This window comes from Mobula birostris, chromosome 7, assembly GCF_030028105.1.
Source record: "Mobula birostris isolate sMobBir1 chromosome 7, sMobBir1.hap1, whole genome shotgun sequence".
NCBI classification, from domain to species: Eukaryota; Metazoa; Chordata; class Chondrichthyes; order Myliobatiformes; family Myliobatidae; genus Mobula; species Mobula birostris.
The window spans coordinates 36,573,976-36,599,100 of NC_092376.1; the positions used below are offsets into that span (position 1 = coordinate 36,573,976).

At 37.7% G+C, this 25,125-nt stretch overlaps 2 protein-coding genes across 2 annotated transcripts in view; one reads left to right on the top strand and one right to left on the bottom strand.

Annotated features, from left to right (window-relative positions):
• The window catches only part of nbeaa (neurobeachin a), a 908,137-nt gene extending 884,087 nt beyond the window's left edge, over positions 1-24,050 (bottom strand). The window contains exon 1 of the mRNA XM_072262897.1: positions 24,018-24,050. The gene's annotated coding sequence lies outside the window, so the exon portion shown is untranslated. The remainder of the gene's footprint in view (positions 1-24,017) is intronic.
• Positions 1,439-24,794, top strand: LOC140200919 (E3 ubiquitin-protein ligase TRIM62-like). Its single transcript, XM_072264569.1, has 6 exons — positions 1,439-1,990; positions 11,244-11,339; positions 14,378-14,611; positions 14,729-14,751; positions 22,017-22,165; positions 24,241-24,794. The coding sequence occupies exons 1-6, from the start codon at positions 1,439-1,441 to the stop codon at positions 24,792-24,794; spliced, it is 1,608 nt and encodes a 535-aa protein (XP_072120670.1).
• The last annotated feature ends 331 nt before the right edge of the window (positions 24,795-25,125 follow it).

Here is a 25,125-nt window from a genome sequence, read left to right on the forward strand (position 1 = left end):
TATGGGGGTGAAGTATATGGGATCATTGCTGTCAAAGCCAACACATTGCCTATCCAAACTGCCCTATCAGCATTCTTTGCTGGGCCACTTCAGAGGGCATTTAAGAATCAACCATATTGCTGTGGGTCTAACAGCCAGACCAAAAATGGATGGCAGATTTCCTCCCATGAAGGACAATAGTGAACTAGATGGATTTTTTTCAGAGCAAATGTGTAGAGCAGAAGGCTGACATTTCTTTAAAAAACAGCTAGTGTCTTATGCCAGCACTTGGCATCACACTGAAACCTCCTTTCACCTAAAAACAACTTTATCACAGCTTGAAATTTGATACTGCTGAACACACCATCATTTATGGACCCTATTCTTACTTCTAGGAAATTCGGTTTTTTTTGCAGTAGTTCTTGGTTAGTGGCACAAGTTTTTAACTACTACCTGCATACAGAGCAGGATGGAAAGTACAATCCTCAGAGGGATCCAGACAGTGGCATTCTGCATGACTTGGAAGCCTTCGATCCTCATGGCAGCTTATGCTGCCTTCTGATATCTGCCAAGGGAGAAGATGAATTCAGCTACTCTGGAGTAGCAGCTGTGGTCATTGAACAGTTAACATAAGGAGGAAACAGGCTAATCTATCTGTTCTAAAGAAGGAGGTTGGCCTGAAATTTCAACTGTTTATTCCCCTCCATAGTTGCTAAGTTCCTCTAGTAATTTGTATATTGCTCTGGATTTCCAGTATCTGCAATCTCGTGTTTAATCTTTATGATTTTAGCTCAGGGCACTAAGTTTAGTAATAACATTGAAATGTTATTTTGCTGAGAACAAACACAAACCAATGACTGAGGCACAAGTTTTATACATGTCCATCTGTTTTGTACAATTGGAGATAATCAACTTCATTCATTCAATGTTTTGTACTTTAATGTTAATACTAAATACAAATTGCCTGAATGGAACTGAAGCTGTCCGTATTACAAATAAAATATGTTTTGAAAAAATTCAATTATCTTCAGAAACTTTTCAATGTTTGTGACTTTTGTGCCTCAGTACAAAATTTACATGCAAGTTTTAAAAACTGCATTATCAACAAATCTAGATTTTATTTAATTGCACACTTCTTTTAATTAAAACAAGTATCAATTATTTACGGAGTGCAATCTTCCACCTGCTGACTGTATGTAAGTAGAGAAAGACACCTGTGGACTACACCATTCTCTTTGGATAAAAGGTATTTGTGATATAATTTTGATATTTTGTTATATATGTTCACATGTTTTTTTTGGAAATTAACTATTGCAATTATTAAGGAAAATTCATTGAAAGATAAACGTATTTTTCTATATGTACATGAAACCTGTGGTGAAGAAAAATGGAATATCCCATGAGCATTTAAATAGTTGATTTCTCTCCATTTAGTTGCTTGGTCATTATGGCTGGTTATATGAAACCTGTAGACAGTTACAAGGACAATGTTACCTGTTCTATCTGCCTGCAGATATTTACCTACCCAGTGACTCTTAACTGTAATCACAGTTTCTGCCTAAAATGCATCCAAGGTCACCTGAAGTACAAGTCATCAGGTGATAATTATACATGCCCAGAATGCCGTGTAGAGTTTGTAGAAAAGCCAAGGTTGCTTAAAAATCCTACGCTAGTTGAAAAAGTCAAAAACCTGTCAAGATGTCAGGAAAAGAAAATTGTCTGTGACTACTGCTTTGAGGAACCTGTGCCTGCTGCAATGAGCTGTATTCAGTGTGAGACTTTCTTTTGTGTGACACATCTTCGCCCACACAGTGAAAGAGCATCGCTAAAAGATCATATTTTGGTTGATCCCACAGAAGCTATATCCTTGAGGAAATGTGAAGAGCACAAAGAAGCTCTTAAGCTTTATTGCAAACAAGATCATGCAAGCATTTGCAGTCTTTGCAGTATTATGGGGAAGCACAAGAACCACTTGATCCTAACTGTAGAAGAAGCAAAAAATGAAATCCAGGTGAGTGTGAAGTAAGACCACTTAAAAATAACACCAATGGGCACCCCCAAGTTAACTGTATATTATTTGTATTATACAAGATATATTTTGTCAGTTCTTTCCTGAGTAGATTTATATCTTATTGTTATACGTCATTTATATAAATGTTTTGGAGATGAACGCACAAGGCTTGATCAGTAACTTTGCGAATGACATGAAATTAGGAGGTGTTGTTGACAGTGAAGAAGGTTATCATAGATTAGTGGCAAGTGGATTTCAGTATAAATAGGTGTGAGGTGATACATTTTGGAAAATCAAACCAGCTTAGGATGGTGATGTTGGCCTTCATAAGTCAAGGCACTAAGTATAGGACTTAGGACATTATGTTGCAGTTGCGTAAATTGTTGGTATTTGGAATATTGTGTACAGTTTTGGTTGCCCGGTTACAGAAGAGATGTGCTTAAACTGAAGAGAGTGCAGAAAAAACTTACAAGGATGTTGCCAGGGTTAGAAGGCTTGAGTCATTGGGAAAGGCTGGCCAAGCCAAGTCTTTATTCCTAAGAATGCAGTCCTTATAGATACTGTATGTATGAGGCATAGACAAGGTGGATGCTAACAGTTGGCGGTCAAGAAGGTGTTGAGTTGCGGTGTCCATTGAGGTCATGGCTCAGACATTTGTTTTTAAGTTCATTTGGATGGTTTTGAGGACAGAGAGTGGAGTCACTGTATGTTTTGATGTACATTTTCAATGTATGTTTCTTTTCCCGAGGGTAGGGGCATTGATTTAGGGTGAGAGGGTGACTTAAAATGGACCTGAAAGGCAAATTTCCATGCAGAGGGTGGTGTGTATATGGAACAAGCTCCCAGAAACGGTTGAGGCAGGTACAATTGTATCATTTAAGAAGCACTTGGATAGGTACATACATGGAGGCGTGGCACTCGGAGGGATGTGGGTCGAAGGCAGGAAATTAAGACTAGCTGGGTGGGCATGGACTCGTTGGGTCAAGGGGTTTGTATTGCCCTATGACTCTATGCTTAGGAAGTGGTACTGATGTTTAAAATAAAGGTGAAAATTTCAGGTAACGTGTCCTTATTGATCTTAAAGTGCATAGTGGAGATAGTATAAAAATAGCATCTGTATGGAGTGAAAGAAATGAAAATTAATGAGAATTAATTTTCTCAGAAATGCATTTAGGGAAACTTGGCAGCCCACTGGAACTTAAACAGATAAATGATTTGGCAAGATTGAACTCACCCACCATATATTGTCAATTGCGAAGGGAGAAGTTGGGATGAGGTCAAGCTTTCATTGTACCATGAGATTGCTGATAAAGACAGAAAAAAAGGCCCTAGTTCCTAGACTGTTGCCTTCAAAAGTACCATGAAGATAAAAAAAATCCTGAGATTTCTGGGATCGTCTTCAAGTATGTAATGTCTGCACTTAGAGAAAATGTAAACAAAGCCTTTTCATGGAAATAGGATGGGAATGGATATTTTAATAATTTTTCTAAAAGCAGATAGCTCTGCAGCAAAAAGAAAGCTAATTTGGAGTTCCGAGAAATGTAATATCACTATCTAATTTTCAAATGAATACATTTCAATATATTGATTTTATTCACTGGCCTAGATATTTCAGGAAGCATACATATAAACAGGAATAAGACATAAAAGTGTGCAATATACCTAGATGGATAGGTAGTATGTTATACTGAATTTCAACCCTGATCATTCTACACTGAAGTTGCAAACTTGAATAAAATGAATAACTCGAAGATAGCACAGTCCTCAGTTGTTGCCAAGATACTTGAAATGGTCAGATCCTTATAAATAGAATTTGGCCTACAGTCACTGGATCACTTACCACTATACAATTAGATTATGGCACATCTGTACCTTGGCCACATTTACCTAACGTTCTCTTTGAAGTTTATAATTTACAGCCCAAAGTCAAAAAAAATCTACCAGTCTCCCATAACTCTCCTGCTGGCTGAATCCTAGTTTTCCTCTACCCATTGTGTATAAAATTGCTTCTTGATACAACTCCAAAATTAGATCCTCTAGTTCTGAATTCCACTCACCAGAAGAAATTATCTATATACCCTTTTGAATCATTTTAACACAATAGTTTGATTATTTCTGATCTTAACTTAACTCTTTTCATTCCAGTAAACAACCCCCATCCACTCTTCCCCACTCTGATCGTTTACCTCTTCTCACCTACCTATTACTTCCCCTTGAGTCCTCTCCTCCTTCCCTTTCTCCTACGGTCCACTCTCCTCTCCTAACCTTTCTAGTCCTTTACCTTGCCTACCCACTTGTCTTCACCCATCACTTTCCAGCTAGCTATGTTCTCCTCCCTCCACCTTTTTGTTCTGGCATATTTCCCCTTTCCGCTCAGTCCTGAAGAAGAGTCTCGGCCCACCTATTTACAGTATTCATTTCCATAGATGCTGCTTGACCTGCTGAGTTCCTCTTCCTTCAGTTAGTCCTGATGAAGGGTCTCGGCCTGAAACGTCGACTGCACCTCTTCCTACAGATGCTGCCTGGCCTGCTGCGTTCACCAGCAACTTTGATGTGTGTTGCTTGATTTCCAGCATCTGCAGAATTCCTGTTGTTTGAGTTCCTCCTACATCTGTTTATGATTAACTTTTTACTATCTTTTATAATTCTGTTGAAATCTTTTCCAAGGTTTGGTTCTGAAAAATGAAATTAATACTCTGTATTGGTATGGTCAAATTTCTGAACAACTGAATTTTTTACAAATACTTTGAACATAAATGACTACCCTTTTTGCAAGGTGTTCAAGTTAGAAAATAATGCCTGAAGTTGAAGTTGGAAAAGTAGTAAGCAAAGTAAAGAGAAAGCAGAAACAAAATAGCAAATGAGATCAAAATACAGAAAGGAGTTCAAATTAGAAATGCAACATGTTATATCTAAATGCTGCAGCATTTACAACACAGTGGATAAATTATGATGACACAAATAGAAATAAATGGGTATAAACTAATTGCCACTATGGAAACAGTTGCCTGGTGACCAAAGCTGGTAAAATAGTTAACATTTGGGGACGACAGGCAAATAGGTAAACAACAAGTAGTATAGTTCCATTGATAAAGGGTGAAATCAATTCAGTCATTAGAAACCATTTTATTTTAGCAGATTGTGACGCAAAATTCCATGCAAGTGGTTGGTTAACAAGATGAAAGCACGTGGGCTGGGTTTATTATACTGACCTGAATTATTGCACCAAAACAAAGAGTGGGAAAATGGGTCTTTCTCAGGTTGATAGGCTGTGATGAATGAGCACTACATGGATCAATGCTGAACTCCAGATATTCACAATCAGTATCAATGATTTATCTGAGCGGATCCAATGTCATATTTCAGAGTTTTCTAATGATACTAAACAATCTTAATTTGGAGCAGGACGTAGGGAAGTTTTATGGGAAAAGGGCAAAAACATGGCGGGTGGAATATAATGTGGAAACGTGAGGTCATATACTTTGCAAAAACAAAAAAAAGCAGGAGATGACTTTATGTGACAAGATAATGTTGAAGTTCAAAGGGGTCAAGATGACCTTTTACTAAAATCCAACTGGCATTTACAACAAGTGATTAGCAAAACAAGTAGCATGTTGGCCTTTATTACAAGTGGATTTGTGTACAGAAGTGAAAATAGCTTACCTCAGTGAGAAATATTTATGCTTCTCAATTCCATTCATTTGAATCCTGATAAACAAGATCATCATCATCAGATGCCATGCCCAGTTTGAGCTTTGACTGCCATGGCCCACACACTCCTGTTTCAGGTCAAGTGGATAAATTCATTGGTATTCATTTCCAGTTCTCTGGCTGCTGTCTCCATCATCATTTGTCTTTGCCTTCCGTTTGCTTTCTTCCCTTCAGTCTTTCCCATAATTACCGTGCATTCTAACTCTTCTTTCCTAATCACATGTTTGATGAAGTCATGTTTCCTTTTCATGATCTCATACATTATTTCTCTTTTTGTGTTTGCTCTGTTCATGACATCTTCATTAGATATTCATTTCGTCCATGATATTCTTTACATCCTCCTCAAAAACCACATCTCTGCTGCTTCAATTTGTTTCCTCATGTTACTAGATATTGTCCAACATTCTGAGCCATATAACATTAATGGATAAACGTAACATTTCAGTGCTCTGAGGCGGGTTGTCACGCCTAGTTTAGTACTGGTCAGTATACTCTTCATTCTCGTAAAGGTGTCTTTTGCCATCCCTATTCTTCTTTTGATATCCATGTCACACCTGCCATCTGATGTCACCCAGCTTCCTAAGTAGCAAAAGCTCTGTACTTGTTTTCTGTCTCCCCTGTTTATTCTCAGCTTGCAAATAGGATTCTCCTTCTTTTTGGATATCACCATACATTCTGTCCTTTTGCAATCGATAGATCGACCCATTTTTGCACTTTCTTCAACAACTATATCAATTAAGCTTTGTAGTTCTTCCTCCATACTTGTAATTAACACAGTGTCATCCGCATATCTAAAATTATTGATGTTTTCACCGCCAACTTTGATACCCAAGATGTCTCTTATTTTTTTGTAATATTGTGTTACTGTACTCATTAAACAAATCAGGGGAGAAAACACACCCTTGTCTAACGCCTCTCTTGATTTTCGTAAACTGACTCACTTCTCCATCTATTCTTACAGCGGCAGTTTGTTCCCAGTACAGATTTCTGATTAGGTGGAACAAGATCATTTCCTTTAAAATACATAAAAGAGTTCTTCCTGCAGTTATATAGAGGCTTGGTAAGATTCACCTGGACTATTGTGCTCTATTTGTTGTCTCTCTACCATGGATAGGTAAATATTTGCAATTCTTTACCCTGGAGGAGTTTGGAGGCTCATTGTTTGAGTTCATTCAAAACATGGATCAATGGGTTCTGTATATTAAAGAAATGAAGGGATATAGAGTTACTGTAGAAACTGCAGTATAAGATCTGCTGTGAGCTTGATGAATTGCAGAGCAGGCTTGAAGTTAATGAAGTTAGGGCACAGGAGCAGAAGAATAAAATATTGGCATAGATTGAGAACTGTGTCCATGTGGATACCACTGTGAAAAAATAATTGCCCTTTGCACCGATGATCTAACTGAGAAGTTCTGACCTGTTCTACCTAGAATGCTGGTACAACATCAGTTGGTAGCCAGTAAGGGTTTTGAATAAGATATGATCATAGGTATATATATACTGTACTTAATATTTTAAAGCTTAAAATACAGCAGGTTGTACGTGAAATATTCACGCTTCTTAACTCTATTCATTTCAACCTTGATAAAAAAGATCGATTTATTTAAGATACAGTATATATAAGTCATCATATGAACTAATTTCATGTTTTTATTGTTCTTTCTTTTTCTCATATCTGCCAGATATCTATGTAAAGAGATAATTACAGATTGCATAAATCACCATAATCATTACAGCCAGTAAAACTACCAGCTACCTCTATTGTCTATACTGCATTGCAAAATAAATTATCCATATCAGACTCTTTTTCGAAACACACAGTGCTGGAAATGAACTTGAGGTTGGTGGTTGAGTAGGATTTTTAGCAAGGGTGACTTTAGTGTTTCTCAATGGGTCAGGTAGCATCTGATATGGGAAATGGATAGTTGATGTTTTGACATTTCATCTGGACTCAGGTGTCGCTGGATAACCTGTCTCCCAAGATGGAGTTAAGATTATCAAGAAAGAGGAAAGAAGTTTCAAAGCTAGACAAAATTAATTTGAGAGTGGGGTGGATGTTTGTTTGCAAATTCTTCACAGGCGTAGCTGGAGCCCATGGTTACACCTTTAATTTAGAGAAAGTGTGAGGAAAGTAGGAAGTTGCTGAGGGTAAGCACAAGTGCTGCCACATGGAGGAAGGTTTTGGAGGAGTGGTTGGGTGTGTGTTCCAGAAGTGCCTCAACCTGAAACCTTGACTGTCCATCTCCCTCCATAGATGCTGCCTGACTCAGTGCTTCTCCAGTGTTTTGTGTTGCTCCAGATTCCAGCATCTGCAGTCTCTCGCATCTTGACTTTAGGTTAGTGATGGGAAATTAAATAACTAATGAGAAGAGAAAGCTCTATAAGTACAGTACCTACTTTTTCAATGATGGCAATGATTAGTGATAGGTTGATCTGTGAAGGCAAAGATGAACATATTTGTAGCTTCTTTCTAACAGAAGTGCAGAATAGATGATTTATGTGAGCTTCTTTCTGAGATCAACACACATCACAGAACCTGGTCTTGAACATTTGGATTCACCCCATGTAATGTTAAGAAATGGTTGAATGCACGGAAATTTGAGAAACTGGGACACAGCAATATCACAGCTTTATTGCTTACGTCATGCTTCCGAATCAGCCGTCTCCAACCAAACAGTTGCAGTATTGGTACAACCTGGGGATTACTTGACAATGTGAAAAATATTTGTGGTATTATCAGTCCATTAAAATCAGGATAAATCCAATATGAATAATGGCTACTCAACAACCTGCACTCAGTCAGTAACATGGTGATGGAAAGATCCACACCTGGTACATCGTCCTTTGCCTAAATAGTCATTTAGTTAGATACCTCTCAGCTGCTAATTAAAAATTAAAGGGTGACTAACATAGTCTGGACAGGTCCAGATCTGTTGTTGCTTCATGCTACTTTTATGGTGGACTCAGTGGAGCAAATCAGAATTAGAATCTGAATCAGGTTTAATATCACTGGCATACGTCATGAAATATGTTGTTTTGAAGTAGCAGTACATTACAATATGGAATAAAAAATTATATATTACAAGAAAAAATATACATATGTAAATACTTTAATTTATATAAGTACTATAAAAAGAGAGCAAAAAAAATAACAAGAATAGTGAGGGTTCATTATCCATTCAAAAATCAGAGGTCAGTGGGGAAGAAGCTGATCTTAAAATGTTGAGTGTGTGTCTTCAGGCTCCTGTACCTCCTCCTCGATGGTAGCAATGAGAAGAGGGCTTGTCCTGCGTGATGGGGTCCTTAATGATGGATGCTGCCTCTTTGAAGCATCACCTTTTGAAGATGTCCTCAGTGTTAGGGTGGGTAGTGGTCATATGCAGTGGCCCCTCCAGGCAACCAGCTAGAATGCTCTCCACGATACATCCATAGAAACTTTAGTATGTCTTTGGTGACATACTAAATCTCCTCAAGCCCAGGATAAGTCTTCAGAGATGTTAACTCCAAGGAACTTGAAATTGCTCAGGCCTTTCCACTGCTAATCCCTCGACGAGGATTGATGTATGAGGATTTGACGCCACTCAACCAGCTGATCTACTGTATCCCACTTCTCATCATCATCTGAAGTATTGCTAACAGTAGTTATGTCATCAGCAAACTTATAGATAGTGTTTGAGGTGTGCCTAGCCACATAGTTATGGATGTAGAGAGGGTAGAGAAGTGGGCTAGGCATGCATCCTTGAGGTGCATCAGTGTTGATTATCAGTGATTGTGATCTCCTACTTCTATGCCGTACCAATTATATGATCCTGTAATTGTATTTTCAAGTGAGTGACAGTTTTCAGATAAAGTGTCTTTAAGCAATTTTATTAGTTACTTAGTTCCATTCCCCGTTTCCTTCCTTTTTAAGTGCTTATCCAATAACTCCCCGAAGGCACTGATCTACCACAACTCCCACAGACAGGGAATGTCAGATCAGAATTACTTTGTCCTATAAAAGTCTTTCCTTCCATTTCCTTTTCTTACACCCAAAGTTATTGCTGCTTCATACAAGCAATCAATGTTCCTATTAACTTACTGTCCTTTGACCCTCCTCCTCTATCTCATTTTGCAAAGTGGGCTTGTTTTCCTGTCGTCCCCTCCTCCTGATCATTCTGGAAGAAGCCTTCTATCTTAATAAAGCTGTGAAGGGTTTGATGAAATTATATCACCTATTATTCAAAATCTAGCAAACAGGTATATAGGAATTTCTTGCAGGGGTTGGTGAATCTCTGAAATGACCTAACCTGGAGGTTTGTGAAGGCAGGTCATTGGAATTCTTTTAAATGGAAATTGAAAACAGTTTTAAAAAGTCTGAGAATTGAGGGCTAAGGGGCACAGGAACAGATGAGAATAGGAGGGTTTGGACAGATCATCCATCATTATATTGATTAGTAAGTGAGCCATGAGTGGCTTACTCCTGTTCTTATTTTCTTACGTTCATGTTTTAAATCCAGATAGGAAAGTAAATTTGTATGGGCCATTACAACGGGCTGGTAAGAAAGAGCTTGTGTAAATGAGTAATAGGCAGTGTCTGTAAGTATGGCAAGTAAGAAAGCTGAACTACTATCACCTTTGAACAGACCTTAATGCAATTAAAGGTCCCTAAATTGTGCAGATAGATTCTTCTTCCTGGTAGGTTGTTTCTTGTGCATAGTTCAATTTAACTTGACAGAACAAGTGTCAAATCAGCATTGCATGGTTTTTATTATTGCCAGAGGTCTCGCCTACATAGTGATGAGCTATATACACAGCCTGTATGGAGCAGTTCAATTCAACTTGGCAAGCAGCTCAAAGTGCACTACATTTGTGTTATTCCAATTGGTGAATGAAATTTCAGCAAATTGGCACCCACAGTGTTCAAGAAAAGGAGAAGTATACATCATCATCATTTATCTTTTAATCCCGAGGAATCAGGTGAATTGATTTTTAAAATTTATTTTCAATTCCTCCAACTTTCATTCTCCTGAGACAAGCATTATTTTTATTCTGAAGGATAGCTGACAAAACCTGCTTGAGATCCCTGCTGACGAAAATTGTAATGCTGAACAAGTTTTCAGACAGCAAGCAACATGGCATCAAACATTTGTCTTACGTTTTCTTCTGCTGTGTATACAAGAGATTCATTAAGACTTTGAAATTAATTCATATTTTTCTACTGAAATTGCCTTCCCCTCCTCCACTGTCAAGGCTTTCAAACAATTCAAACCAGACAATATTCTTTCTCCATTCAATATAATCATATAATTGAGCATGATGAAAACTTAACTGACTGGAGATATTATAGAGTGTAGTTTCTGTGGCAGCTGAAGGAGCATGAACCAGGTTCTTATGACTACCCAAATCGTCCTTTGAAAATCTCTGCTATGATTATTCACTACATAAGGGCATCATTGAAAAGCAATTGCCCTTTGTTGAGACACAATATGATACTATACAGGACTTGTATCAATATCAAGTTACTAATGAGTGTAGTCATTAATTTCCTTTGCTTTTTTATCAGTTGACTTTTACAGAAAACATGAAACAGCTTAATCTAAAGAGGGCAAGAGCAGAAGAAGCTGTCAAGCAACTGCGGGACTTGAATAGTCAGGTGCTAGTAAGTGTTTGGTTGAAAACTAATTGTATTGGCATATTTTATGAAATTTTGAAGTTTTTAAGACAAGGGTAAAAGCTAATTTGTTTTTACTGAATGAAAAAGCCCAATTTGTTTAAGATGTATATTTAAACACACACGTAAGACAACATTAGAGGAACAAATACAGTAGACAAGATGTAACAAAGGCTGTGTACTATTGAGTGTTAAGGAATTATTTGGGTGAAGTAGAAGATTAAGAAATCACTTTTGAATCTTCAATAATGATGTGTTATACCGCTTTCAAGTATGGATAATATTTTATTATTAAGCAATTTCATTAAAAAAGTGGAAAAGGTTAGATTATGAGGACACGCTGTCCTCTTTTATTGTCATTGAGTAATGCATGCATCAAGAAATGATACAATATTCCTCCGGTGTGATATCACAGAAACACAGGACAGATCAAGACTGAAAAACTAACAAAAACCACAAAATTATAACATATAGTTACAACAGTGCAACAATACCATAACTTGATGAAGAACAGGCCCATGGGCACAATAAAAATGTTCAAAGTCTCTCGAAAGTCCCACATCTCACGCAGGCAGGAGAAGGAAGAAAACTCTCCCTGCCATGCCCGACCACAGTCCGACTCTGAGTCGTCTGAAAACTTTGAGCTCTGATCAGTCCTCCAACACCGAGTACCAAGCACCATCTCTGCCAAATGCTTTGACCCCAGCCTCAGTCGCCAGCAGCAGGCAAGGCCGGGGATTTTGGGGCCTTCCCTCCGGAGATTCTCGATCGCACAGTAGCAGCGGCAGCGAAACGGGCATTCCAGAAATTTCTCCAGATGTTCTTCTGTGCCTTTTCATGTCTGCCTCCATCAAATCAGAAATGTGCACGGCATCCTACTTACAAATATAATATCATTTCACTGGAGAGCTGCGCGCGCTGCGTCGCGCCGCCATCTTCTCCTCCAGATTATATTGAATACTGCTCCAGAGAAGGACCATTAGAACATTGGGATGGGTAGTGCAAGTTGACAGAGAGGAAGTTTTGCCTGATTTCATTAATCGTGCCACACAAGTTAAGGTGACTTAATATTCTGTCTGATCTGACATTCAATGATAGAAGTGGAACCTCAATGGCATTAAATTTAATTCAATCAATCCTAACACTGCATTCTCATGTGATGGATATTCACTGTCCAGAGCCCAGGTGTCCTTTTTTGCCATGCTCAACTTTCCAACTCAGCAGGTGACTCCTCCTCTTGTTCTGAGTAAAATAAACTCCCAAGCAATATTCCTTGCTCAGCTTCTCATCATAAACAAGAACCAGACTTCAGTGCTTAATATAAATTGCATACAATAATCAGTCTGAAATTAAAAGGATAGCTTTGCAAATAAACGGCACTGTCTATAGAGCCAGGCTGCTGGCCCACAGCACGCGAGATGTGGTGCAAAACAATGGGATGATATTAGTTGGGCCAGAATCAAACCAGACAACACTGGTTAAGTTATTTTGTTCAAGGAAGCACACAGATCAGACTGATACTATGACTTAGCACATCAAATAACTGATCTATCAATAGATGGAAGATTTGTGTACTCAGAGAGTCAGCCTCACAGCATTAATTTTGAGTGCCTGAGATCTCTATCTCCAGAAGCTTTCAGAACATTTGTGTTAAATTCCCAGCAAGGTACTGTATTTGAAAAATATCATATGCTTGTGAAGTCACCAAGTAGCAAAAAACAGTATAAATGTAAAAGAGCTGTCAGGTGGTTAGGAATAGTCAAGGAACAATAAGAAGAATGACGGAAAGATGGAAGGACCAGAATCTACTCCTTTGCCTTTGGACAACTCGTTGGTATACTTTTTTCATTTTGGAATTCCTTGTGTTTTAGAAATCATTTGTAATTTGATAAGTTTTGATAAGATAGAAATCCTCTGTATGTTTTAAATATGTTTTAAGAATCTTATCTTGGCACGATAGCACTATGGTGGCATGGTAACGTAGTCATTAGCACAACACTTTACAGTACCAGCAACCTGGGTTCAACTTCTGCTCCCTCCTGTAAGGAGCTTGTAAGTTCTCCCTGTGACTGAGTGGGTTTCCTCTGGGTGCTCCAGTTTCCTCCCACAGTCCAAAGACATACCGGTTAATAGGTTAGTACATCATTGTAAGTTGTCCGGTGATTATGCTAGGATTAAATTGGGGGATTGCTGGTGCGGCTCGAAGGGTCAGAAGGGCCTATTCCACGGGGTATCTCAATAGATCAGTAAATAAGCAAACAAGTAAATAAAGTGTGTTTAAAACTATTTTGCTGGCTAGAAGTATCTCCTTTGTAGAGAGGGGATACCCACAGTTCAAGTAGTGGAAGGAAAACAGGGAAGTGATCTAGTGAGGGTACCCATGGCTATCTCTATCAGATTGGGCTTAAGTTCTTCATTTGGGTTCAGAACTTCACAGACAACAAACCTGATAGCATCACACCCCTGGCAGGTTGATCACAATTTAGTCACAATAATATGGCGTGATTTTAATTGTTGCTTATATTTGTCTTGCAGTTCTAAAATAACTTAAATGACTATTGGAAATGTTCATAATTGTAACATGGAAGGGTAATCAAAGCGAAGGGAATAAAACAGAGCATTCTCTTTTTCACTGGACATTTATTATGAGTCAATAAGTGAAAGCTGCAAGTCCTCTTATATCTGAGACATTACCCAAAATTCTGTAGTGTAATTTCAACCACAAAGGTAAAACTGCTTAAATTTTAAATGATCGAAGTCAGATTAACCTCTGAATATTTAAATGTGCAACACACAGCATGATTGGAGTAGACTTTTATGAATCACAGTTGGCAATAATGAAAGAGAAGTGTTAAATTAAGTATTTTTTCATAATTTCTCTTTTCTTTATATAATCCTACCCAGAAAATTAGAACTTGAATCAAAAGGAATGTTCCTTGAATAAAAGAAATATAAATATTTAAATCTGGAAATTTCTGAGAAAGAAATCTTAATTATTTTCCTTTCTGGGTTATTAATTCATGTAGGCAGCATATTCTGGGTATCTGGAAAAAGCTATACACCATTATAAAGAAATTAAAGCACTTGTTGAAGATGATGAGCAACAGACTTTGCGGTTCATTGAAGCTGATCGACAGGCTGCCACTCTGTACATTGAAACTCAGACCAAAGACTGGTTGGAAGAGCTTGATGATATAAAAAGAACTATTCAACACATAAATGTCATTTTAAATCAAGGTGATTCATTTAGGTTTCTGAAGGTAAATTATTCTTTTAAAGAATCTGGAATAATTCTTCATTTCAATGTTTTAATATCGAGATATAGATAATGTTCTTTTTCAGCAGAAAATTAAAACTTTCTTTGTTTTTTCTTGTAGGGAGCAAACTGCAATGAGTATCGGTAAGAAATTCATTTTGACAATTCATTTTACGACATGCAGTTAAAAGGGACACAATCCAAATTCCATTTTTCAATCATGTATGACTTGCGAAGTAGAATGGTAAACTGTTTTATACTGTTAAGGTTCTTAAGTCAATCTCACCATGGTTCTGTTGACAATATTTTAGACACACTGTATTACATTGATATAATCAGAATCATACAGGCACAGAAAGAAACTATTTGGCCCATTGTGTCCACATCAGTTTTCAGCAGAGCAATCTTGTCAGTCCCATTCCTCAGTCTGATCCATTTAACCCTACAAGTTTATATCTGTCAAACTTCTATTCATTTTTTTCTGATATCATTGATCATTTCTCCTTTATCACTCACAGAGGCTCATTACAACAGGCTGTACAAAATAAATTGTTCTCTCTTTCACTCTGTACCCCTTGTCCAAAACTTTAGATCTGCATCCACTCACCTTTGGATCATCATCATCATCACCATCAGGTGTCGTGCCCAGTTTGAGCTTTGACTGCCATGGCCCACACACTCCTGTTTTGGGTCAAGTGGATCAATTCATTGGTATTCATTTCCAGTTCTCTGGCTGCTGTCTCCATCATCATTTGTCTTTGTCTTTGATCAAAGGTTATCTACCATTTCTAAACTTGTAATATTGTTGTTCACCTCTATCAAATGTTTCCTCCATTTGCTTTTCTCCACCAAACAAGCTAACTTCTCTAACCTAACCTTATAGCTAAAATCCCTTGCCCATGCATTCATTCTCATACTGCAAATCTCCCTTCATCCTTTCAAGCCTTTTCACATCCTTCCTAAGGAATGTGACCAGAACTGGACAGATATTTCAACTAACGGCCTTATCAAATCTTTATAAAAAATAGGCATTATTTTGCTGCTTTTTCACATGGTCACTCTATTTAGGAAGTCTATAAGGAACACATGTTAAGTGAGAAAGAGTGGCAAAGGTTTATTAAATACAGCTGATCTTTTCGAGGAGATGCATGTAAGATGAGCTGAATAAGGGCAGAGGAAAGAGTAAAGAAAATTCTGGAATTATGTGATTCAAAACTCACCACAGATGCTGGTAATACTCAGCAGGTCACTGGAAAGAGAACCAGTTAACATAGCAGGTAAATGATCTTGTTTATACAGGCTAGTATCTGTCATTGTTGGTCAATGTTGAGTCTGATAATGTGTCTGGTTAAATGCTAAAATATCAAACCTTCAGAACAATTAGGCATTACTTTGCTGCTTTTTCACATAATCATTCTATTTATGAAGTCTCAACATAGATTTCAACAATTTGGATGCATAGGATCCAAAAAAACTTGACGGAGTGGATTAAGAATTGGCCTTATCACCAAAGTCAAAGGTTGATGCAGATGGAGTGTTTTCTGCCTGGAGGTTGGTAACCAGTGGATTTCTGCAGGGACCAGTTCGGGACACTGCTCTTTGTGATTTTTTTTTATATAAATGACTTGGATGAGGAAGGAAGAGTTAGTAAGTTTGCAGATGACAAGAAGGCCGGTGATGTTCTGGACCGTGTAGAAGGTTGTCGTATATTACAACAGGATATTCACAATTTGCAGAGCTGGGCTGAGAAGTGGCAGATGGAGTTCGATACAGAAAAGTGTGAAGCAATATACCTTGGAAGGCAGAATACAGGGTTAATGGCAGGATTCTTAGCAGTGTGAAGGAACAGAGGTCCCTTGGTGTCCACATCGATAGATCTTCATAGTTCTACATAGGTGGTTAAGAAGGCATATGGTGTGCTAGCCTTCATTAGACAAGATATTAAGTTCAGAGCCATGAGGTAATGTTGTGGCTTTATAAAACTGGTTAGACCACACTTGGAGCATTCTGTTCAGTTCTGGTCACCTCATTACAAAAAGGACGTAGAAGTTTGAGAGAGGGTACAGAGGAGATTTACCAAGGTGCTGCCTAGATTGGAGAGCATGTCTTATGAGAATAAATTGAACAAGCTAGGGATTTTCTCTTTGGAGCAAAGGAGGAAGAGCTGTCACTTGATAGAGGTGTACAAGATGATAAGAGACATAGTATGAGTGAACAGCCAGTGATATTTCCCAGGGTAGAAACGGCTAATACAAAGGGAAATAATTTTAAGGCGATTTATGGAACTTATAGGGGGAATGTCAGAGGCAGGTTTTTTTTCACACAGAGTGGTGGCTGCATGGAACTCGCTACCAGGGGTGATAGAGCTAGATACATCAGGGGCATTTTAACAAACATTTAGATAGACACATGTTTCCTTAAGTTTGTCATAGCCAGGGGAGGTAGTAGGGATAAGTTCCCACTACCTATTAAATGTTCCCAATGATCTGCATCTCAAATAGCCTCTGGCTTCTGTCCTTCACATGTGGCTTAGATACTAAGCCCAGCAGAATCATTTCTACTGACAGGAGAAGCGGCAAAGGCAGGTTACTGGTGTCTTAAAATCAGTCACTTTGGGCAAATGGGGTTCATCGGCCATGATTGGCAGCTCAACTAGGAGAAGGAAAACTGATTTCAAATCTCCACTGCCTTGTGGCTATACCCATTCATAGGGAAGGTTTCGGGAGTAAACCCCGAGGAAAATTCCAGAGCTAGAGTCCATAAAGCAGTCCTCTCTGTGACATCAGCACCTCTCTGTGAAGAAAGTAGAATTTTTTTTAACAAGAGAAATGAATGGCCTAATCCTGCACCTATTTTCTATGTTTCTATGTTTCTGTGAAATCTCTCATGGGGCACCATCAGTACAGATGCCAACAGTTCCTCCACAACAAACATTTTGCTTCCAGATATGGACAAAACATTAAATATATCTTGGTATTTGCTTGTTTTAGGCAGCTCTTTGCAAAAGAAAAAGTTTTCTTGAATTTCACCATCATTTACAAATCTTACAAATGACACAACATATTTATTGGTGAAATCTGTTGACTCATCAACCTGGATAAAGAAGCTGTTGTTTTTCACACAAAACCTCTTCAGCATCATGTGACATGTCATCAATACGTCAACTTATCATACTATTTGAGAGTGAAAAGTTTTCAATTTTTTGTACTGCACCTTGTCCTAGCATTTTACTCACTATAATTTTACATGCTGGCATTATTAGGTTCTCACCAACCATGTGACTTTTCCTTTTCTGGGTAATAAATACTGCTACTAAATAACTTGCTTCCTGGATCTTTTTACTGACTCTGACTTTATTTGCAAAAGCTTTACTCTGTTTGTTTTGAGATTCCGATACCGTTTAAAATAATCAGCACTTTAACATGTCATATTGCTGTGATTTGTAGTTAAGTGTCTTTTCAATTTTGCTGGAGCTGTTGCTGCATTTCTAAGTTGTTTGCCACAGACACAATGGAATAGGACAACTTGGATCACCAGTCCATGTAAAACCCATTGATAACCTATCAGAATTGTCTGTAGACATAGACCTAGAATACTCCTCTTTCATCTCACACCTTCTCTTCAAAAATCAACACATTGGACCATCAGACATGTCTGTAAAACACAGGTGTTAATAAAATATGTCCCAACCCAAGCTGGGCGAGTCCACTCAATGCTCGGAAAGTGCACTTCATGCTCCTCGTCAGCCTACCGTTCTCCACTCTGGACTCAACCAATTAAACATGGTCCTTTGCACACTGACGTACTAGGCTGAGAGATCTCGAACGCGATTGCTAATGGGGCTGCTCAGTTACTGCCTACTACTGAGAGTACTAGCATCATGTGTTGTGCAAAGTTCAAAAAATGATATTTATTTTTTTTAAATCGTGAACTCTCATGGAACCCCTAGCGAGCTCCTGCAGAACCCTGGTTGAGAAACCGTCATGAAGTGTTGGTTAGACCACATCATGAATTGTGAGCAGTTTTGGGACCCATATCGGAAAAAGGATATCCTGGCTTTGGAGAGGGTCCAGAGGAGCCTTACAAGAATTACCTCGGGGATGAAAGAGTGAATATATGGGGAACACCTGATGGCTCTGGGCCTGTGCAGTTTAGAAGGATGAGGGGGGATATATTGGACATTGAAGGGCCTAGACAGAGTGAACATGAAGAGGATGTTACCAGTAGTGGCAGAGTCTAAAACTAGAGGGCACAGTCTCAGAAGGAAAGGCCATCCCTGTAGAACAGAGATAAGGAGAACATTCTTTAGCCAGATGGTGGTAAACCAGTGGAATTCAATGCCACAATTAGCTGTGGAAGCCAAGTTACTGGGTGTATTTAAAGTAAAAGTTGATAGGTTCTTGATTAGTAAGGATGTCAAAAGTCAGGAGAATGGCATTGAGAGGGATAATAGGTCAGCCATGATGGAATTGCAGAGCGGACTTGATGGACCAAATAGCTTAATTCTACTCCTATGTTTTATGGTCACAACCTTTACAATCCCCATTGAAATTAGTGTCAATGATCCTGCTCTAGGTTTAACAAGACACTGTACATAACATAAGAACATATTTCAAAAATAAGCACCAAGAATTTGGACACCCTTACAAAATGATTTATTAATTTTGTCCTATAAGATTAGGACTTGAAAATTTTCAATTCACTTTTGATTCACATTTGTATGGGAGCCTTGTACTGACCCTTAAGTGCTGATATACCAGTATTTCCACAGGAAACTGCCAGCATTTACCAGGAAAATTCAGTGCAATATTTTAATTCAAGAGAAGAAAACCTTGTGGTTCTGACTCTTTGGGTAACACATACTGAAGCCTTTCCTTCATTGTGAATACAAATTTACAATGACTGCCTACCAGAAATGTTAAGAAGCCATTCATCTTCACCCACTCCCAAGTCTTTCAGGCTCATTCAGACATTGAATTCAAGGTCTAATATTAAAACCTTCAGATCTAAGCATAAATGATGAACAAGGTAGGACACAGATTTTCATCAATACACTCTCTAAGAAACTAGCATCACAAACCTTCACATGAAACACTGAAGAAAAAGTCCAAGGCTAGGCATACATCTGGAAAGAAAACCGGAGGATTTTCTTACAAGCCTGTTAAGAAGAGCTGTAAGCCTATAAATCTTATCTTAGACAAGAAGATGCGACTGAGAGATTGTGCAGTTTTTAAACATCTCTATAAATTTTAAATGATGAGGTACTTTTCCAGATTAATTTAAGCAAAAAATTAAAAATTTGCCTGTTGAAACACAACAAATTAATCAAATAACAAAATCATTAAGTGTGTGCCATTTTGATCCAGTCAACCACAAAAATAAATTCAATGATCTTCATGAATTTTTGTTGGTGGAAATAAGTACATTTCTTTGGGATGTAACATACTTCTCCCTTAAATATAGCACCACTATAGTTTCAAGGTAAATCTCCCAAACCAACTACCATAAAATTTAAAAAATCAATAAGTTAAAAATAAATTAAAATGATATGGTTTTACCAAATCAAGAGCCTAATACCATAAACATTTATTAATGAAATACTGATCTGTTGCTCCATTTAACTCAGAAACAATACTGCTGAATACTCTCAAATGTAGGACATTGGGAAGGCAGAAAGTAGGCCTTCTTTTATAGTGGCATTTACACACGTGTCTTCCTATAACTGAACAGGTCTTGATTACCCATCCATGTTATTTTAAGTTAAAAACACAGAGAAGATGAACTACTTTACAATAGGCTTCTGAATGCATAGGGTTAAGGTATAGGGAAGATATAGGTATTATCCCCAGTTGTAGAGTTAAAAGGAAAAGGATTCAGGAATGATCATGTACTAAAATTCACCCGGTCAATGTGGAGCACTTTAATAAAATACATTTTCAGGTAGTATCCTCAGACAGCACAGTTCACACTGTCTGGCTCCTGTCTGTCTGGGGTAGAAATCTATTTGTGCATGGTTACACAAATGTTCCACCACACTCTCTCTTAGCTGTTAAATTTTTAATTGTTTAGGCGGAGTGGATATCAGCATCAGTATAGTCCAATTCATGAATATTAATTGTAGAAGTCCCACGTGTATTCTTTAAACCTAGTTTGACACTATACTGGGTGTAGATGCCATATGGTATCAAACCGAAGTGGTCTGAGACTACCCCCTGCAGGAAGTCTCACTCCACTTTCTCGTCAAGACTGAGTGGGTTTGATTAGATTTACCTTATGACCTTAGTATGATATGAAGTGGAAACTGCTTCTCAAAAAAAGGAAGGTTTTAATATACTGAGACAAATTAGCCGATAGCCACATCTGGAACAAATCAAATGAAAATCAGGACAAGTTTTACTGGGATTGTTGAGAGTAATGGTAAAACTAATTTTAGACCATTGCAAATTAGTACATTTATCTAATCTCAAATAGGACACAGACCCACTAGAAACAGCACAAGGAAGTAATCAGGATAATGGCAGATCCTAAGGTACAGACACCATTCTTAGCATCTGGTTTAGAGATCATATATACTGCTAAATAAAGCTCACAGCCTCCCCAGGATCCCTGACAATGGCCTTCAGAAGGGACAGTTCATATAAAGTACAGCAGGATGCAATAATCTGCAAAAGATCTTCCTCAGGCTATATGGTACTTTGATGCCTCTAAACTTTTGTTTCAGTTTCCTTAATGATCTGGCATACCAAGGGCTCACTGGTTGCATGTGTGTTCCCCCCCCGCCACCCCTGTCACTTTAGACTTTCTCCTGGTTTTGCAACAGTTCGCCAACGATTCAGGAAACCAACATGTGAGGAAAATAATAACATCTTTCATCTGGACAAACAATGTTGTATGAAGTTTTGAATGCTTTAAAGGAGTCAGCTAATTTTCCATACACAGATTAATAGAAGAAGTTAGCTGGTAGCAATGGTGCGTATGGGGTCTGTATAATTGGACTCATGATCTATACACTCCAGATAGAAACTAGATGCATAAATATGATAAGGTTGAAGAGCTAAATAAAGTACAACTACTGTATGAGACCGTTGCTACTTCAATGTAAAAGACATGATTTGACTAACAGGGTCCTCAATCCAGCATCTCTTTCATAATGGGAAATTATCAGCTCCATGTCTGTTCACAGATGAAGGCTTATTACAAGTTTTTCATCATTAACAATCCTAACAAACAGCTGGTGTGCAGGCTTCTGCTATCCCATCCTCATATCTACTGTATTATATGTAGCCTATACACTGAGTACTCGGCAAATTCACTGGAGTTCAATTTCTTATTGTGATTGCTTTTACTTATTTTTGCTTTAAAGTCTGTTTCTATCGTCATTGTTTTAACAGATATTATTTTCTTTGTAGCATTAATACTCTGCTAAATAAACAAATGCCAGGCATTCATGAAACTGTGATTGATGATGGAAAACTTTCTTCTTTGATCAAGTCAATTGGCAAATTTGCGAACAGTTTGTCCAAGAATGACATTTCAGTCAGAAAAACTCTCCTGGCATGTGAGTCTAAGTATTTTCATTTACAACAGAGGAAAATACCTAATTCTTTAATAATTTAAAAAATTACATTCCTATAATGTAATGTTAAAAGGAAGTGAAATGTAAATACAATAATGAAAAATCTATATATACATTCGAAGGTTTTCGGTCTAAATCTCTACCATCCAAAGACATGACTACTGTACTTCATAAAACAAATGGCTCCTCCAGAAATATTGGCAAATGTTCACAAATCCAAAAATTTACTATGATAAGGGAAAGTATTATATTGTTTAATTATATCTACTTAGAAGACACAATATAGCTTCAAAATAATATTTTAAAAATCACAACAGGCATGGGGGAAAAGCAATGTTTTCTGATTGGAATTTCTCTGTTATCCAAGTACCTCTCCATCTCAAGAAATCTAGACTTATGATCTTTGATTGCATTTGATAAAAAAAGATTTGACTTTGCTGAGAGTGAAGGTTCAACAGGTGGACAATGAGAATTCGTACAGATAGACAATTATTTTATTTTTCAACATGTTTTTGCTTCATTTTAAACCCTTGAGTATTGTACATTTCATAGTAAAGAAAAATTTCAGCAATAAGTTACCAATGCTGTAGGAATTCATCATTCATCACTTGAAACTGCTTTGTATTTTCATAAGGTAGTTGGAGATTTTACATCTCTGCACACCCAATAGTAGCACATATTTTCATCAATGTTATAGATGGATTTCTTATCACGTGAGAGTCCTTTACGTATGCTCTCAGATCTGACCCAGTGACAATCACAGCTTGCTTGCAAGAGATATATGCAATGACAAAGTGAAAACTGTATATGACTGTTCCCTTTCTGCCCCTGGGAAGGTCTTGGTTCTTATTTCCCTCTGAGACTGAAATAGCTAACTCCCCATCTACAAAGTAGTGATGGAATAGCATAGAGTGGGATGAGAGTCATGGCCCTCATCTTTGATTCATCAATTGACATTGAACTGATACCATATCTTGTATAAACAAGTAGTTTTGTCAACTCAAAAGCAAAAGCTATACCTGATTTCTTAGGATACTTCATGAGTTTATGAGTTAGCCTATCTTAATCCAGCACCTTCCTTGGAGGAATGGTCTTTGACCTGAAACATTAAATCAGGTTTTCTACTCACAAGTTCAGAGAGTTTCTCAAATTTCTTTATTTTATTAAATCCATTTTCTTCTCTCTACCTCGATCCTTATGATCAGCTCATCTTGTTTTGATGCAAGCTCTCAACCGATAAAGTTGACCATCCCTCTACTTCACAGATGCTACTTGAGTCACTGAGTACTTCTAGCAGTTGTTTATTGATCCAGATTACAGCATTCTCCAGTCAATTTGTCTGTTTGCACTCCACCATGGCAATTTCTTCTGTCCTCTCTCCTCTCACATTTATCAAAACACTTATTTATACCTTTTTCACCTCCAAGGTGGAAAAGTGTTACACTTCGAAAATTGTAAAACTCCTTCTAAGTTCTGCTGTCTGCACTCTATTCATAACTAAGAAGTGGATTCTCTGCAACTCTTTCTAACCCTCCTTTTTCTCTGTGCTCAGTATAAGTTCCAAACCCTTATGACAGTTGTCATCCTCCAAGGTCTTGTTATTTCCTGGATCTACAAACTCCTTCATTCTGAACTAGCTTCAGTATAGCCCTCATTGTAGCATCGTATGACCTCCTTTGTGAAATTTCTTATCTAACCTGCCCTTTGGCATCAAAGGCTTTGGCCATCATATCACCGCTCTCTGGTGCTCTCTTTCTAAAGAGTAACTTTCACTTTTTCTTCAACAGTAACTTGTGGATTTTATTTAAGTTTTCACTTATCATCCTTAACTTACCTTCCAGAATTGTTCCGTTTTTTGCCTTTTGATCTTAATAAAGTTAAGATGCTTTTGTAGAATGCAGGTGAAGAACTGAACTGCATCATGCTGTATTTGAACTGAAATAACAATGAACAATTGAAATATGATGAACAGGAATTATAGTATAATGTAGTGTTGTTGAATATGTTTGTTTTTAGGGACTTAGTTTGGATAATCTTTTATTTTCTTCAAAATACAGATGCAACCACTATTACTTTTGACCCTGCGACTGCAAATGAAAACCTTATTCTCTCAGAAGACCGAACAGTCATACGCTACACAGATGAAATTATAAAGGCTCCATACAGCCCCAAACGATTTGATGATACTTTGTATGTGCTTGGCTCTCAGGGTTTTACTTTTGGTAATCACTATTGGGAAGTGGTAGTGAAAGGCAAGACTGATTGGGAGATAGGGGTTGCTTATTCATCTATACCAAGGAAAGGCAAATGTTGGTTGGGTCGAAACAATGTGTCCTGGGGTTTGGAATGCAGCAATGACCAATATACTGCATGGCACAATAACATACAACTAAAAGTTACTGCCAACAGAAAACTGAATCGGGTTGGTGTTTATCTGAATTATACAGGGGGAATGCTTGTATTTTATGATACAGAGAAAATGGCTGTTTTAGTTTCCTTTTATCAAAAGTTTACAGAAGCACTTTACCCCATTCTAAATCCCTGCAACAACAAAGGAGGAAACTTTGCACCTCTTACTGTCCTACAACTGAAAGGAATCGGCCATATTTAGGCAATAGCTGTTGTTTCAAAAATTATATTATATAATTTTAAGCAAAAACAAAATGCTTTAAAAATGTTCATTTTAAACTTGTTTGGTGGGAGTTTGGGTACCAAAGCACCAGGTCAAAAAGTAGAGGGATGGAGAGAAGGGTAGATGTCAGGACCCGTATACACAGGTAGGAGCAAAGAAATAGATACACTAGGATGGAGAGCTTGAAATGTGTGTAATTTAATGCCAGCGGTATTATGCGTAAAACTGATGAATTTAGAACATGGATTAGTATATAGAACTATGATAATGTGGCCATTACAGAGACTTAGTTGTGAGAGGGACAAGAATG

What these genes read in the sequence shown, in the direction of transcription:
- LOC140200919 (XM_072264569.1), top strand. Translation starts at nt 1,439, where the DNA reads ATGAAACCTGTAGACAGTTACAAGGACAATGTTACCTGTTCTATCTGC. An exon ending in ATTCATTTAGGTTTCTGAAG is followed by an intron (nt 14,612 to 14,728) that starts GTAAATTATTCT and finishes TTTTTCTTGTAG; the next exon opens with GGAGCAAACTGCAATGAGTA. An exon ending in GCAAACTGCAATGAGTATCG is followed by an intron (nt 14,752 to 22,016) that starts GTAAGAAATTCA and finishes TTTTCTTTGTAG; the next exon opens with CATTAATACTCTGCTAAATA.